The sequence below is a fragment of the Gorilla gorilla genome, chromosome 4, assembly GCF_029281585.2.
Source record: "Gorilla gorilla gorilla isolate KB3781 chromosome 4, NHGRI_mGorGor1-v2.1_pri, whole genome shotgun sequence".
Classification (NCBI taxonomy): domain Eukaryota; kingdom Metazoa; phylum Chordata; class Mammalia; order Primates; family Hominidae; genus Gorilla; species Gorilla gorilla.
In genome coordinates, this window is record NC_073228.2 from 57,204,508 (window position 1) to 57,220,824 (window position 16,317).

Below are 16,317 nucleotides of genomic sequence, written 5' to 3' on the forward strand. Positions count from 1 at the left end.
ATTCTGTAGATAGTCTCAGAGGCTGCGTGTCTGCTGACCTGCTGCCACCCGTGCATCAGGACCTGCACTAACTCTATCTTGTCCTGCCAAACCTGTGATTTCAATCAACTGCTGGATGTGCTAGGATTGGAGGATGCAGAGTGCGCTCTGAAAACACAAAAGAAGGGCACCTTGCCCACATGAAGGGTGGGGGGTATCAAAGAGGGCTTCCTGTGGGAGGTGCCCCCTAAACTGAACTTTGAAGAAAGTACAGGAATTAGGCAGCGAGGATATACCAGGAACATCATGCTCCAGGCAGAAAGGGTTGTATTTGCAAAGACTGGGAGAGAGCAAAGTTCTGGGAATTGCAAGTGGTTCAGTCTGGCTGGTCTATGGAGCTGCAGGAGTGAGGAGTTGTAATAAATGGAGTGAAAGAAGAAGGCAGAAGCCACATTCCAAAGAGCCATGTGTGCCTTACGGAGGAGTTTGAACATTAAATTTAAAACAATGGGGAACTTCTGAGGAATGTAATCAAAGGACTAACATTTTCTATATCCATTATTTCTAGAACGGGCCTATGAAACAGGTAGTGCTGCTATCCACATTTGGTCAATTAGGACACTGCAGCTCAGGGAGGTGAAACTCTTGAGCAAGTTCACACAGCTGATGAGAACTCATGCCCAGGCCTTTGGACAATGCTCAGTGTTCTTTTCGCAGTGTCGCTGTTCTCCCACACTTGATACAAAGAACTCCTCCCAGGTCTGCATTGCTCTGGGGCCTCTTTCCAAGGGTCCTTCTCTACCACAGACTGACTCCTGTGCCCTCCTGCATTCCAGGTCTTTGCCTGGAAATGATTCCATTGCAAATGGTTATCTGCAACAAACTTAAGCCATCACCCAGGCATTTTTTTTTTTTTTTTTTTTTTTGAAACGAAGTCTCACTCTGTTTCCCAGGTTGGAGTGCAGTGGCGTGATCTTGGCTCTCCGCCTCCCGGGTTCAAGCAATTCTCATGCCTCAACCCCCCAAGTAGCTGAGATTACAGGTGTGGGCCACCACAATCAGCTAATTTTTGTATTTTTAGTAGAGACAGGGTTTCATCATGTTGGTTAGGCTGCTCTCAAACTCCCGACCTCAGGTGATCCGCCCGTCTGGATCTCTCAAAGTGCTGGGATTACAGGCTTGAGCCACTGCGCCCGGCAATCACCCAGGCATTCTTCATGCTGCAAGATCCTGCTCCCTCTACATCCTCCCTCCTGGCCTCAGGCTGCATATTTAGGGAAGACAGCAGGTACATTTTTACACATCAGCTTTAGCAGAATGTATCTGAGAAAGTCTCCAGGCTGAGCGCAGTGGCTCACTCACGCCTGTAATCCCAGCACTTTGGGAGGCCGAGGTGGTCAGATCACCTGAGGTCGGGAGTTCGAGACTAGCCTGACCAACATGGTGAAACCCTGCCTGTACTAAAAATACAAAATTAGCCGGGCGTGGTGGCGCATGCCTGTAATCACAGCTACTTGGGAGGCTGAGGCAGGAGAATTGCTTGAAACTGTGAGGCAGAGGTTGCAGTGAGCCGAGATGACATCATTGCACCCCAGCCTGGGCAACAAGAGCAAAACTCCGCCTCAAAAAAAAAAGAAAGTCTTGGTACTGGGCTTGTTGGCCCTGGATCCATTCTTCCTGTCCTCACAGGGGAGCATACCCCTACAGGGTTGCCTTGTTTCAGTTTCAGAAAGTCCCTCTGGTGGTATCTTTCAGCTTGAATTGGCCAAGGGGAGACGTGGTGGGAAATTAGGTGGAAGAAGAGAGGAAGAAAGGAAAGAAGAGGGTTATCTTTCCCCCTCCCACTCTGCCTCAGGGAGGTCTCAGAGCTCCAGTTTCCATTGGTGACCCTGGCTCCTTGGCCCTAGTAACCTGCCTCCTCCCTTTGTCCCCCCACCTACAGCTTATAGTCTTCTTGCTATTGATCATTTCTGAGTTGCCTCCATCCCCTGCTTGGCTTCCCCAACGCTTCTACCAATGGTATAGGACCTTGTAAGGACATTGTAAGGATTCACTTAGAGTGAGAGGGGAAACCATTAGAGGGAGCCATTTGAACAGAGAGGCCCAGCAAGATCTGAACTGCTTTACCAGGATTACTCTGCCTGCTGTTTAAAGCATAGACTCTAGAGGGCAGGGAAAGGTTATTGCTCTGACCAAAGTAAAAACCAGACCATGATGATTTTTGCCTTTTTTGAAATCCTCTGGAACTCACAGTTGTACTGCATAATTCAAGGCTTGCATGCTTTGCCTGTTTGCTCTCTAGTTGGGTTGCATAATTCCTTTCTGAATGTCCAGTGCCCAGCACAATGCCTGAAACAGTAGGCTTTTTTTTTTTTTTTTTTTAAGACAGTCTCACTCTGTCACCCAGACAGTGCAGTGGCGCGATCTCGGCTCACTGCAGCCTCCGCCTCCCTGGCTCAAGGGATTCTCCTGCCTCAGCCTCCCAAGTAGCTGAGATTACAGGCATGTGCCAATACCTGGCTAATTTTTTTTTTTTTTTTTTTGAGACGGAGTCTCACTCTTGTCACCCAGACTGAAATGCAATGGCTCGATCTCCGCTCACAGCAACCTCTGCCGCCCGGGTTCAGCCTCAGCCTCCCGAGTAGCTGGGATTACAGGCTTCTGCCACTGTGCCCGGCTAATTTTTGTATTTTTAGTAGAAACGGGGTTTCACCATTTTGGCCAAGCTGGTCTTGAACTCCTGACCTCGTGATCCATCCACCTCGGCCTCCCAAAGTGCTGGGATTACAGGCGTGAGCCACCTCGCCCGGCCAATTTTGTATTTTTAATAGAGACGGGGTTTCACCGTGTTGGCCAGGCTGGTCTCGAACTCCTGGCCTCAAGCGATCCGCCTGCCTTGGCGTCCCAAAGTTACATTACAGGCATGAGCCACCACGCCCAGTCCAACACTACCTTTTTTTTTGTTTTTTTGAGACAGAGTCTCGCTCTTTCGCCCAGGCCGGAGTGCAGTGGCGCTATCTCGGCTCACTGCAAGCTCCGCCTTCCGGGTTCACGCCATTCTCCTGCCTCCGCCTCCGGAGTAGCAGGGACTACACGGCGCCCCGCTAATTTTTTGTATTTTTTGTATTTTTTTTTTTTAGTAGAGACGGGGTTTCACCGTGTTAGCCAGGATGGTCTCGATCTCCTGACCTCGTGATCCGCCCGCCTCGGCCTCCCAGAGTGCTGGGATTACAGGCGTGAGCCACCGCGCCCAGCCCCAAGACCTAGATTTTTAAAAAAATTGTTCATGAGTTTCTTCTCAGGTTGACTTCCCTCTGCTATCCTTTCCTTTCCTCTTCTCTGCATGAAGGTGGCTCTTCCTTGGCTCCCTACAGGCTGTGGGTCTATGCAGAAAACACCCCAGGGACCTACCCCTATGTCCTGCATGTCTAATGGGTTCCTAGAGGTCTGGGTCTCCCAGGTTCCCCCTCCATCTCTTGAGTCTTAGGGGCTGTGCGTCCCTCCATGTCTCTCCCCCAGGAGTGGCAAGAGGGCTACACCTACATGCTGAGAGCATCAGCTGCTGGTCTCTAATGCAAATTTGTGAATAACCTACTGGAAAATGTTTGAGAAGCAGCAAGAGTTTATTAATTTTATCAATCTTTCCAATGACTCATTTTGACTTTGATGATTTTCTTTTTTCTTAGTCTGTTTTCTGTTTCAGTGAATAACAATCTTATTATTTTCTTTCTTCTGTTTCCTTTGGGTTCAGTTTCCTCAACTCTTCCTAGCTTCTTAAGGTGGAAGCTTCATTCTTTTATTTTACACCTTTCTGCTTTTTGAATAGAAGCATTGAACGCTACAGATTCTCTTCTAAGTGCTGCTTTAGCTTCATAATGCTGTAGTTTTTCATATGACAGGTTTTCATCATTCAGTTATTTTCTAATTTCCCTTGTGATTTCATCTTTGTCCCACAGATTATTTAGAATTACATTCTTTATTTGCAAATATTTGGGGGGGTTAAATATCTTCTTGTTAATGATTTCTAATCAAATTCCATTATAGTCAGAGAATATACTAGGTATTATTTTGATTCTTGAATATTTATTGAGACTTGTTTCTTGGGCCAGCATACAGTGTGTCTTGGTGAATGTTCCATGTGTATATGAAAAAGAATATGTATTTTTCACTTGTTGGGTGTAATAACCTATAAATGTCGGTTAGGCCCATTTGCTTCATTGTGTTAAGATTTACATATCCTTATTGATTTCTGTTTATTTAGCAGTTACTAAGAGTTGGGTACTAAAATCTCCAGATATGATTGGGAAGTTTTTGTTTCTCCCTTTAGTTCTTTCAATATTTGCTTCATGTATTTTGAAGTTCTTATACTCATTTAAGACTATGATATCTTCTCGATGAGTTGATCCTTTTATTAGGAAATCTCTCTCTTCTTCTTTAGTAATATTCTTTTTCTTGAAGTATACTTTGTCTGATATTAATACAATTTTCTGATGCTTACTATTTGCATGGTGTACCTTTTTCTTTCTTTCTTTCTTTCTTTTTGAGACAGAGTCTTGCTCTGTCCTCCAGGCTGGAGTGCAGTGGCGCAATCTCCGCTCACTGCAAGCTCCACCTCCCAGGTTCACGCCATTCTCCTGCCTCAGCCTCCTGAGTAGCTGGGACTACAGGCGCCCGCCACCACGCCTAGCTAATTTTTTATATTTTTAGTAGAGACGGGGTTTCACTGTGTTAGCCAGGATGGTCTCGATCTCCTGACCTCATGATCCACCTGCCTCAACCTCCTAAAATGCTGGGATTACAGGCGTGAGCCACCGCGCCTGGCCCAACACTAGCATTTTTAAAAAGGAAAAAACAATGGCATGTAATAAATGAATAAATAAATGGGGGAAAAAAAGAGCATGACTTGTCTTTCTGTCTCGTCTTTAAACTCCTCAAGCTCAAAGGCCTTATCTAGGACTTCCTTATGTCTCCCACGGGGCACAGAGTAAGTGTTCAGTGAGTGTTTGTTGAAAGAACGACAACCACCTGGTGCCAATTGCCACAGGCAGTGTGTAGCTGTTGTCACCACCCCACCCCCACCCCAGTGGAGGCGTCCCTGAAGCCCTTCTCCCCTGGCCTTCCTAGAGAGCGGCCCTGCCAGGGTGATTACTCTGAGGCTCCAGTGCAGGAGAGGGAGGCTCCTTGTAAATGACCAGGCTACCCCGTCCTCCCAACAGTGGCAGGCGCTTCCTGTTTGGGGTAGAAAGGAACCAGACACTTTCCTGTTAGCAGGTCTTTTAAGCAAAGCAGCAGATGCTGAGCAGGTCCTGGCCCAGGCTTTCAGGCCAGATGCCTGGTGGTTAGACAGCCTTTATGTGGAAGGGAAGTGGGGCACAGCGCCAGATTGGCCAGGCTTTTATTGTGCTCCTTGCAAGTCTGCTGGGTCCTGGTATGAGTAAAAAACAAGAAGAGGATGACGCTCTGCTAGACCATGATGAGAGTTAGGGAAGATGGGGCTGCTCTGAAACACAGATCATTGCCAGGAGCGGAGGTGCTCGTGTGACTGTCCTGGGGCAGGTTTGTGTATGTCATTTGGATGTAAGCGTGCTCCAGTGTGAACCTGTGCACAGAATGCATGACTGTGCTTTCAGGTCTGTGCACCCAATATCCAGCACTTTGCAGGATTTAACACTTTCTTTCTTTCTTTCTTTCTTTCTTTGAGATGGAGTTTTGCTCTTGTTGCCCAGGTTGGAGTGCAATGGTGTGACCGTGGCTCACCGAAACCTCTGCCTCCCGGGTTCAAGCGATTCTCCTGCCTCAGCCTCCCAAGTAGCTGGGAGTACAGGCATGCACCACCATGCCTGGCTAATTTTGTATTTTTTTTAGTAGAGATGGGGTTTCTCCATGTTGGTCAGGCTGGTCTCGAACTCCTGACCTCAGGTGATCCTCCCGCCTTGGCCTCCCGAAGTGCTGGGATTACAGGTGTAAGCCACCGCACCTAGCCAAATTTTTGTATTTTTAGTACAGATGGGGTTTCACCATGTTTTTCAGGCTGGTCTCGAACTCCTGATCTCAAGTAATCTGCCCTCCTTGGCTTCCCAAAGTGCTGGGATTACAGGCTTAAGCCACCGCGCCCAGCCGGATTTAACACTTTCTAATTGTCTAGCTTGTTCCGAATTGCACACGGGATAGCAGAAAAGGCAGGAATTATTTTCCTCCCATTTTATAATGGCAGAAACTCAGAGAGGTTAGTTGACTTGCAAAAGTCACAGAGAATGTGAAAAAGTTGAGATTCAAACTCAGGTTTATCTTGCTCCAAATTTCTTACTTTTTCCAGTCCCGTATGAGCATATGTGTACACGTACGGGGGAGCAGACAGTGAGGTATGCCTGTGAATGGGACCCAGACTGCTGAGACCATATCCCCACGTGCCAGAGAGAGGACATTTCCCTTCCAGAGGCAGAGACGGTTGCTAGAGTCAGGGCTTCTGGAATTGAATCACAGCTAAAAATGCAGAGGCTATGCTCAAAAATGAATTTAAATTATCACAGCAAAAGTCCTCACAACTCAGGAAGGCCTCCTCTTCAGCTCTCCCAATCTAACATCATGTCCTCATTATTCTGCTAATTATTCCTCTGCTTATGTGTTTGAGGTTGGTCTCTTGAGTGCCTGTCCCCGGAGCCCAGAATTCTTCCTGAGAAAATCTACATTGTGTTCCACACACTTCCTGGGGAGGAGGAAGGGGCAGAGACAAAGCTGATTGTTCCACATATTACAAAGAGAGAAACTGAGGCCCAGAGGAACCTTGTCCAGGCTCACACATCCTGCCTGATTCAAGGGGTCCTGCTGTTGTCTTCTGTCAGAGCAGGAGGAATGGCTGGGAAGCAGCCACTGCCAGACACTCCCCTGGGCAGGCAATGTGCCCAGGCCCTGGCATGAGTTCCACAGAATCCTGTCCACTCTGGGAGTGCTGGGAGGCACTGTGGATCTAAGCCAAGCCCCAGTGCAGAGAGAGGGAGGGAGGAGAAGCAGCTCTCTTTGAAGAGGAGGTGTGAAGAGAACTACCATCCAAGCTGGGTCAGGAATCTGCTCAGCCAAAACAGGGAGAAAAGGAAGGAGAGAAACAGACCCTGGGAAAACCTGTCTTCCTCCAGGAAGCTGGTATTTACTAATTAGTAATTCAGTAGGTCTGGAGTAGGGCTCTGGAATCTGAATTTTTCAGGTGATTCAATGCAGGTGATCTAAGAATCATATTTTATAAATTTGACTTGAGGTAAGATAGTGTAGTATTTATAGGCCCTAGATCTGGAGTTATAGCATCCAGGTTGAATTACAGTTTCCATTATAAGATTTGTGGCCGGGTGCAGTGGCTCATGCCTATAATCCCAGCACTTTGGGAGACTGAGGCAGGTGGATCACCTGAAACCCAGAGTTTAAGACCAGCCTGGCCAACATGGCAAAACCCCGTCTCTACTAAAAATACAAAAAAAAAAAATAGCCAGGCGTAGTTGCGGGCGCCTGTAATCCCAGTTTCTTGGGATGCTGAGGCAGGAGAATTGTTTGAACCTGGGAGGTGGAGGTTGCAATGAGCTGAGATCACACCATTGCACTCCAGCCTGGGCGACAGAGCGAGACTCTGTCTCAAAACAAAAAAACGAGAAACCATTATAAGATTTGTGACTCTGGACAAATGATACAATCTCTCTGTGCCTCAGTTTCCTCATCTTTAAAATTAGGATGCTTATAATAGTAGCTTTCTCATAAGGAAGTTGCAAAGAGTCAATGACATGATTTATGTAAAGCACATAGCACATATGTGGCCCATGTTAATTTCTCAACAAGTATTAATCACTATCATTTGTTCCAACTCCTCATTCCATCCCCACACCCACTCCTACCAGAGTAGGAAATAATGGTATTGGATTAACATAGGGACTTGCCACCACAGTATTCTTTTGGATGTGGGTAATCTTTGGGTCATGGTTTGAGAACCCCTGATCCAAAGCCATTCTCCAGTCACTCTCCAGATACCCTTGCTATGAACTGAGTCTCTTCTCAATAAACTGCCCCGATTTCATCTTCCTTTTCTCCTTGGACCCCTCCCATCCTCCCAGCATCCACACAGCAAGCTGCTGCCCACCCTCCCCACCCCATCCAAAGTGATTTTGGCTCAGGATGTGTACTAGACATGAAAACATACAGCAAGTCACACTTGTGGGGCTTCACAGGCCCCTGGATTTTGAAGATCACAGAATTTGGTGCTCTGGGATTTATGAGTAATCTTCAGAGGAAGAAGAGAACCGGAACCTCCTGCTGCCCAAATTCAAACCATGGAAATATGTTATCTTCCCGGGAAAGAGACATCCTACGCAAAGGCAGGGTTGAAGCCCAGGGTAAGCATATGGGTGGAGAAAGCTTTGTTCTGCATAAATTCTTGCAGGCAGTTTCAAGTCTGGATGGCACTTCAAGGTGACCACAAGCAGAGATGGCATAGGGAGAGGAAAGGATGGGATGAAATAATCCAACCAAGAACACAAAAGGAAAATAGAGAAAGTCAACTTTCAAATGCACAGTGGTGCTAGTTTGAGGGGTTCAGGGACCACAGCTAGGCTGGGATGCAGAGAGAGGCAGGATCAGCTTTCCAAGTGGCCAAGCTTGTCTCCTCCCAGACATTCAGCCCTCCAGAGAACCATGACTTCTCCTCTTACCGTCTCTTCCCAGTGAAGCTGAAATGGAGAACCTCTGGGATGTGACACAGACATAATGTGTCTCACTATGTTGGCCAGGCTGGTCTTGAATTCCTGGGCTCAAGTGATCCTCCCATCTTGGCCTCCTGAAATGTTGGGATTACAGGTGTGAGCCACCGCACCCAGTCAGTATAGACATTTTAGAGCAGGCATTCCCAGCCAGAATAAACATTTTAGAAACAGGCATTCCTGGCCAGGCGTGGTGGTGTGTCCTGTAGTCTCAGCTACTCTGGAGGCTGAGGTGGGAGGATGGCTTGGGCTTGAGAGGTCAAGGCTGCAGTGAGCCCTGATTATGCCACTGTACTCCAGCCTGAGAGTCAGAGCAAGACCCTGTCTCTAAAGAATGAAATAAAAAGAAACAGGCATTCCTATGAGGGAGACTAATTGGAAACAGGTCCTGTTCACCTTCCAACCAACCAATGAAAAAGGGGCATCCATCCTGGGCATACCAATTTTAAAAAGGCACTTCTCTGGGCAGACCAATGAGAAAAAGGATGTACAGATGCATCCCCGTCAGGGAGCCTCAAGATTTCTGGAGTTGAGGATGGATCTCTTTGCCATCTATGTCCCCTCTTTGAGGATGCCCTCTGCACATTCATAAGAAGCATCCCTGCCTGGGTTGGTGCCCCAGAGAGAGTGGACATGAAGCTGGCCTGCCCCTTGCTCTTAGAGAGCTTCCAGCCTTGTCAGGCAACTAGTAGGAAGGTCCTCCTTCCTTCTGCGAGGTGGGCGTGGCAGTGCATGCCTGTAGTCCCAGCTGCTCAGGAGGATCGTTTGAGGCCAGGAGTTTGAGGCCAGCATGGGCAACACAGCAAGACCCTGTACTTAACCCATATCCCCCCAAAAAGAACAGACTGTAACACGGCTGCTGATTCAATCAAAACCCTGCAGTGGACCTTGGGGAGGGAGCTTCTGAAGGAGAGTGAGATAGTATTACTAGATTTAGCAAATAAAAATACAGGACTCCAGTTAAACTTGAATTTCAGATTAATGAATATTTTAAAAAGTAACTGGGTGCTATGCAATATTTGGGACACTTATACTAAAAAATTATTCATCATTAATCTGAAATTCAGGATTAATTGGGTATCCTCTGTTTCATCTGGCAACCTTAGAAAGAGAGAAAGCAAGAGAAAGAGAGAGAGAGAGAGAGAGAGAGAGTGTGTGTGTGTGTGTGTGTGTGTGTGTGTGTTTGTAGTTACAGGTATGGCATGATATATGGTGGCTTTTACCAGTAGATGGATTTTGACAGGCCAGATAGCCCTGCTTTGGGCAGGGAGCTCTGATGATCATCAGTTGGTAAGGACACTGTGGACCAAGCTGGAGTCAGACCTAGGTTTGCCAATTCTTTCTCCAGGCAGAATCTTTCCATCCCTTCTTCTATAAAACATTAAAAAATTAGCTGGGTACAGTGACACATGCCTGCAATCCCAGCTACTCAGGAGGCTGAGATGGGAGGATTGCTTGAGCCTTGAAAGTCAAGGCTACAGTGAGCTGTGATCGTGCTACTGCACTCCAGCTTGGGCGACAGGGCAAGACCCTGTCTTAAAAATACATATGTACATATATACACACATAAAATGTCTATTAAAAGGGCTTTTTCCAATTCCTCCACACAAGTGGTGTATTTTTCTAAATAGTACAAAAACATTGTGTGATACCGAGGCCCTGAGCCTTAGGGTTGGAACACAGCATTATTTTTGTTCAGCACTTTAGGGATTCCAGATTATTTTTACACACATTAACTCATCTAATCCCACAATGACCCCCAGAGCTCAGTATCATTTTCCATTTGCATTTTACAATGTAGTGAATTGGGTAGAAGTGAGGCAGCAACCAGCTCTCAGTTACACAGACAGATAATGAAAACAGTTTACTCTTTGCTCAATATGAGTTTAGCAAAGGCTTTCACGTAAACCGTTTCACTCCATCCTTATGGGGTATATAAAATCAGGCACTTTACACTCATTTTCTCTTTTCATCCTCATGCAACGCTGGGCACTAAATATCGTATGCTGTCATTTTATTGATGAGGAAACTGACGCTCAAAGTAGTTAAATCCTTTGCCAAAGATCACACAGCTGCAGCCTGCCCCTTATTAAGTGCACACTTCGTGATGCCATGCACCCTGTTCAGTAATTTACAGGCGTTATTATCTCATTAAATCTCCCCAACAGTCACAGAATATCGGTATTCTTATTATCCCATTTACTGATGAGAAAAGTGGGTTCAGAGAGGGTGAGTGACTGGTCCAAGACCACACAGCCAGCAGGTGGCTGAGGCAGGACTCAAAGGGCTAGCAAAGGAGCAAGTCTGGAACTCAAATCCAGTTCTGACTCCAGCTCTGTGCTCCTTCTCTCGCACCCCGACCCTGGGTGGGGGCCTCGCTCCCCACCCAGCTGAAACAATCAACGACCCTCTGGTAGACCAGGACCTCTCTTCATCGAAGTCTTAGGTAGCCACGCTTGCCAGGAGAAGGCCTTTCTTCCTTCACCCTCCCTGGACAGATCCGGGTCAACTGGAGGTGGCGGGCGAGAGGACCGATCCGCAGGGCGGTGGCGGGCGCAGGGCGAGGCTGTGCAGCGAGCGGAAGAGGCTCCGGGACCGCCTCGCGTTCCAGCAGCGGAGCGGGGTGGGTGGGGCGGGAGTGCCGGGCCTCCGCCCCCTCCGCCTGCCTTTCCTTCCTCCCTCCCTCGGTCCCCGGGGCCGGCGGACCCGCGGGCAGGCACTGCCCGGGCTGGACGACCTCTGGCCGGCTCCCGGCGAAGGGCAGCGGAGGAGCGGCCCAGAGCGCGCAGCTAGGGCACTGGCGAAACCCCGGGACAGTCCCTCTCCGTGCGGGGGCGGCGCAGAGCAGTCCCATCCCCGGGGTCCCGGGCGCGGCCGACTGCCGGCTGGTTCCCTGCGCGCAGTAGCTCCCCGAGCCAGGCCGCACCGGAGGCGGCGAGATGGTCGCGCGCGTCGGCCTCCTGCTGCGCGCCCTGCAGCTGCTACTGTGGGGCCACCTGGACGCCCAGCCCGCGGAGCGCGGAGGCCAGGAGCTGCGCAAGGAGGCGGAGGTACGCGGTGTGTACCTGGCGGAGAGCGGTGCGTGTGCTTGAGACCTGTCAGAACTCGGCAGTCAGGCCACCCAGCAGTCCCCTGTGAGCAGACAATCTGCGTTACCCTACCCCTGTCCTCCGCCCCCTTCGCACTTGAACATAAAGAGCCGGGCAGTTTTTTCCCCGTGCCAGGCTGGAACCACACAGGCACGCGGATCCGCACTGATGGGCTGGGGTGGGTGCAGAGACGAGACCGGACAGACGGGCAAGAGCCCAGAGGGGACATCCTACCCTAGTTTGGCACGGGGCCACTCTCCCTCACCACCTAGGCTGGGGAGAATGAGGTTCATTCGTCGGATGCCCCCGAACCGTGTGGAAGCCTCAGTTTCGTGCTGTGGAGAGGGTACCGCTGGCTGGCCGGGACGCGGGACACAGCGCTGGCTTCCTGGCCGGGGCCGCCGCTGACCTGCTTGGGCAAGGCATTCAAACTGCTCAGAACTAGTTTTTCTGTCTGTAAAATGGGCAAGAGTAGTATACTCTCAAGAGTTGCTTCTAAGGAGCTTTAAACGGGGCTTCAGGACTGAACTTAAGGGGGCAGGAAGGTGAACCTTAGAGAGCTCCCTTTCCATTTTCTTGCTTTGGACTCAACTTGCTTGTTGTAGGTTGCGCAAGGGGAATTTTTTTGTGAGGTAGGGGTGGGGATCAATATAGGGCATCTATTTTCTAGTTAAAAGTGTAGGCCGGACGCAGTGGCTCATGCCTGTAATCCCAGCACTTTGGGAGGCTGAGGCGGGCGGATAACCTTAGGTCAGGAGTTCGAGACCAGCCTGCCTAACATGGTGAAACCCCGTCTTTATTAAAAATACAAAAATTAGCCAGACGTAGTGGCAGGCGCCTGTAATCCCAGCTACTCGGGAGGCTGAGATAGGAGAATCACTTGAACCCGGGAGGCAGAGGTTGCAGTGAGCCGAGATCCTGCCATTGCACTGCAACCTGGGCGACAGAGTGAGACTCTGTCTCAAAAAAAAAAAAAAAAAGTGATTGTAATAACACAACAGTATCGTTTCTTTCCTCCCCCAAAGAAGCATGTCTGCTTGTGTTCTTACTTCTTCTCAAGAATACGGCCAGGGTCTCCACTATTTTAAGGAGAAGGGATATGAACAGGTTTTGTTTTCTTTTTGTTTTGAGACAGAGCCTCGCTCTGTTGCCCAGGATGGAGTGCAATGGCTAGATCTCGGCTCACTGCAGCCTCTGCCTCCAGGGTTCAAGCGATTCTCCTGCCTCAGCCTCCCAAGTAGCTGGGATTATAGGCAAGCACGATCATGCCAGGCTAATTTTTGTATTTTTAGTAAAAACGGGGTTTCACCATATTGGCCAGGCTGGCCTCGAACTCCTGACCTTAAGTGATCCGCCTGCCTTGGCTTCCCAAAATGCTGGGATTACAGGCGTGAGCCACCGCATCCAGCTGGAATATGAACAGGTTCTGAATTACTGAGCCCAATGCTCTGCCCTGAGACTCTTGCTCCTCTAAGAGCTTCTTTCCTGCCCTCAAACTGCCTGTTGAGAGCTTCTCAGTATCCTCCCTACTCCCCTTCCCTAGAAGGGCAAGCTGAATTTGGGGAAACTGCAGAATGAAGAGGGCCCTCTCCGAATGCCTCATCCTTCCATCAGCCAGCTCCCATCACTACTGGGGAATATTTGGAAATGACCCTGCTTCAACAAGGGATCATCTCTCGTTGCCTTCCACCCCTCCCCTTCCTAGCACTGGGCTCTTGCTCTGTGCTCTCTGGTTTCTCTGCATATTCAGAGAAGCACTTTGTTTCTCTGAATTGAGACTCTTACAACATCAAGTACAGAGTCTTTGCAGCCCCAGGAGAAGGCTTCTGTCTGCCAAGCCAAGTCTTGTTAAGAGTCCCACCCCACCTCCCTGCAAGTGCGGGTCCCAGGCAATCCCTGGCAAGGGAACAGAGGCATATCTCTGCTGCCCATGCCTGTGGTGGCCCCAGATGGAGAGAATTTCATCTTGGGGTATGCTTGGGAAACTTAATATCCAGCAGATTGAGTTTCTTTCAGTCTATTTAACATAAGTTTGGGGAAGGGGATTTTTAACTCTGAGAACAAGACAATATTTTAAAAGCATAAAAACTCTGGAAATGTGTAATGGGTGTGTACGTGTCTCTATATGCCTATGCAAGCACACGTGTGTGTGTATATATACATATATTACATATATACACACACAACTGGGGATGTGTCTATGTCTATATGTGTTTTTGTATGTGGTTAATTGCATGAGCTTCAGTGCCAGACAAACCCATACGTAAACCATGGATAACTCATTTAACCTCTATAAACCTCAGTTTTCTTCTCCATACAATGGGGGTTAATAATGCCTATTTCACAAGATTGTTGTGTGGTTTCATTGAAATAACATATGTACAATGCCTAACACAGTTCATAGGACATAGAAATCAGTCTATAAAAGGAAGTTGCTCTCAATGTTGTTATTACCTTTATCATTACTTTAGAGAACTGAGCTTCGGCTTAAAGTCTGGGTTTGAAGACTAGCTCCCGCACAACAATAATACAGGACAAAATATGTAAGGCAACTATTTTCAGCATTGGACAACAGACAGCACAGAGCTGCAATTCCTAAAGAGAGTATTTTAGTTACTATGACTACATTACAAATTACCCCCAAAACTTAGTGAAGTAAAACAACCATTTATTAAGTTCACAGATAACTGTGAGTCGAAATTTCAAATAGGGCACATCAGTGCAGCTTCTCTCCATTCTACAGTGTCTGGGGCTGGCATCATCTGAAGTGTGTTTAGATATCCGGCAGTCGATGCTGGCTGTTGGCTGGTGGCCTCAGTTATTTTTCACATGGACCTATCCACATGGTCTGTCCGTGTGGGCTAGTTTGGGCTTCCTTATAACATGGTGTCTGGGTCCTGGGGATGAGTGTTGGGAGCGGGGAGAAGAGAGAGGAACTATATCCTTTTTATGACCTACTATTGCTTCTACTGCACTCCATTGGCTAGAGCAGTCACAGCTGCCTCCCAGGTTCAAGGGGAGGGAACATAGACCCCACAATTGCTGAGAGGAGTGTTAAAGTCACATCATGAGAAGAACTTGGGAATGGGATATACTGTTGTGTCGTTTAGGGAACAACCATCCACAGAAGGAAAACCCAGAAAGTGAGCCCCACAGTTGCCCCAGTTCTTTGCTTGGAGACAATTCCCGACTGCAGTGCGGGGAACTAGACCTCAAGCAGAACACAGCAGTCCTGCTGTGCTGAGTGACAAAGCTCAGCGTTCAGGGCTGTTGAAGTAGCTGGAATCTGTGAAGCGGTGCGTCACAGAGGAGGGAGCTATACTGAAGGGGGTTCCCATAAGTCTGTATGGGGTTCACTGCAAGTCCTTGCCTGGGGACTGTGCTAGCACGTGTAGGGTGAGACTGTGTGATGCTTACCAGAGAACAGCTGCTATGTGATTGAGAACAGGAAAAAAGACTGGAGAAGTTGAGCAGTTCTGGAAGATATTGGCAGTCTGGGCCAGCCAAAATGGAAAAAACTCTTTAACACCCTGGGCATCTATGTAAAACACCAGCAATGCCATGCTTTAGGTGTAAGCACCATGAACTGGAGTAAGACCTACTCTAACAAAGCTTGGAAATGAGTAAACATAAAACACTTATTTCCCTTGTCATAATTTCTGTAAAAGACAACTGGCTGCTTAAAGCAAAATAATAACATCATAAATTGGACTTTATTTTTATTTTTTGAGACAGCCGTGGCTCACTGCGGCCTCAATCTCCTGGGCTCAAGTGATCCTCCTGCTTCAGCCTCCTGAGTACCTGGAACTACAGACACCCACCACCATGCCGAACTAATTCTAAAATATTTTTGTAGAGATGAGGTCTCCCCATGTTGCCCAGGCTGGTCTCAAACTCCTGGACTTAAGCAATCCTCCTGCCTCGGCCTTCCAAAGTGCTGGGATTAAGGCTGCAATTCTACTATTCTACAATAGTAGAATTTTATTTGCCCACCCCTGCTTCCCTTGGCCAGGTGCTGTGCCACTGTCATAACTACTTCTTTTACAAGTGTTTTAAAGTCCAACTTATGGCCATGCCCCCTTATGGCCATAAGTTGGACTTTAAAACACATGTAAAAGTAACAGTTATGACAATGGCACAAGGCAAGCGGGTGCAGGTAAATGGAATTCTACTATTGTAAGATTAGTACATTTGTGGCTGGGCACAGTGACTCATGCCTGTAATCCCAGCACTTTGGGAGGCCGGGGCTGGAGGATTGCTTGAGCCAAGGAGTTTGAGAGCAGTCTGAGCAACATAGAGAGACCCTGTCTCTACACATTTTTTTTTAAAAAAACATTAATACATTTGTGAATTGGAATGTCAGTGTGAAGTGGGAAATGGGATGTGTCAAGTGGGAAGTGAGAGATGGAGGTTTCACTATGTTGGCCAGGCTGGTTTCGAACTCCTGACCTCAAATGATCTGCCTGCCTTGGGCTCCCAAATTGCTGGGATTACAGACTTGAACCACCATACCC

At 48.2% G+C, this 16,317-nt stretch overlaps 1 protein-coding gene across 2 annotated transcripts in view; it reads left to right on the forward strand.

Moving 5' to 3' along the window:
• Positions 1 to 10,896: 10,896 nt before the first annotated feature.
• MMP28 (matrix metallopeptidase 28) overlaps positions 10,897 to 16,317 on the forward strand; it is a 30,389-nt gene continuing 24,968 nt past the window's right edge. Inside the window, exon 1 of one of the 2 annotated variants that reach the window (XM_031011285.3) lies at positions 10,897 to 11,764. In XM_031011285.3, coding sequence (XP_030867145.1) covers positions 11,654 to 11,764 — 111 coding nt within the window. In that variant the 5' untranslated portion in view covers positions 10,897 to 11,653. The remainder of the gene's footprint in view (positions 11,765 to 16,317) is intronic. The other variant, XM_031011284.3, reaches the window with a different exon arrangement.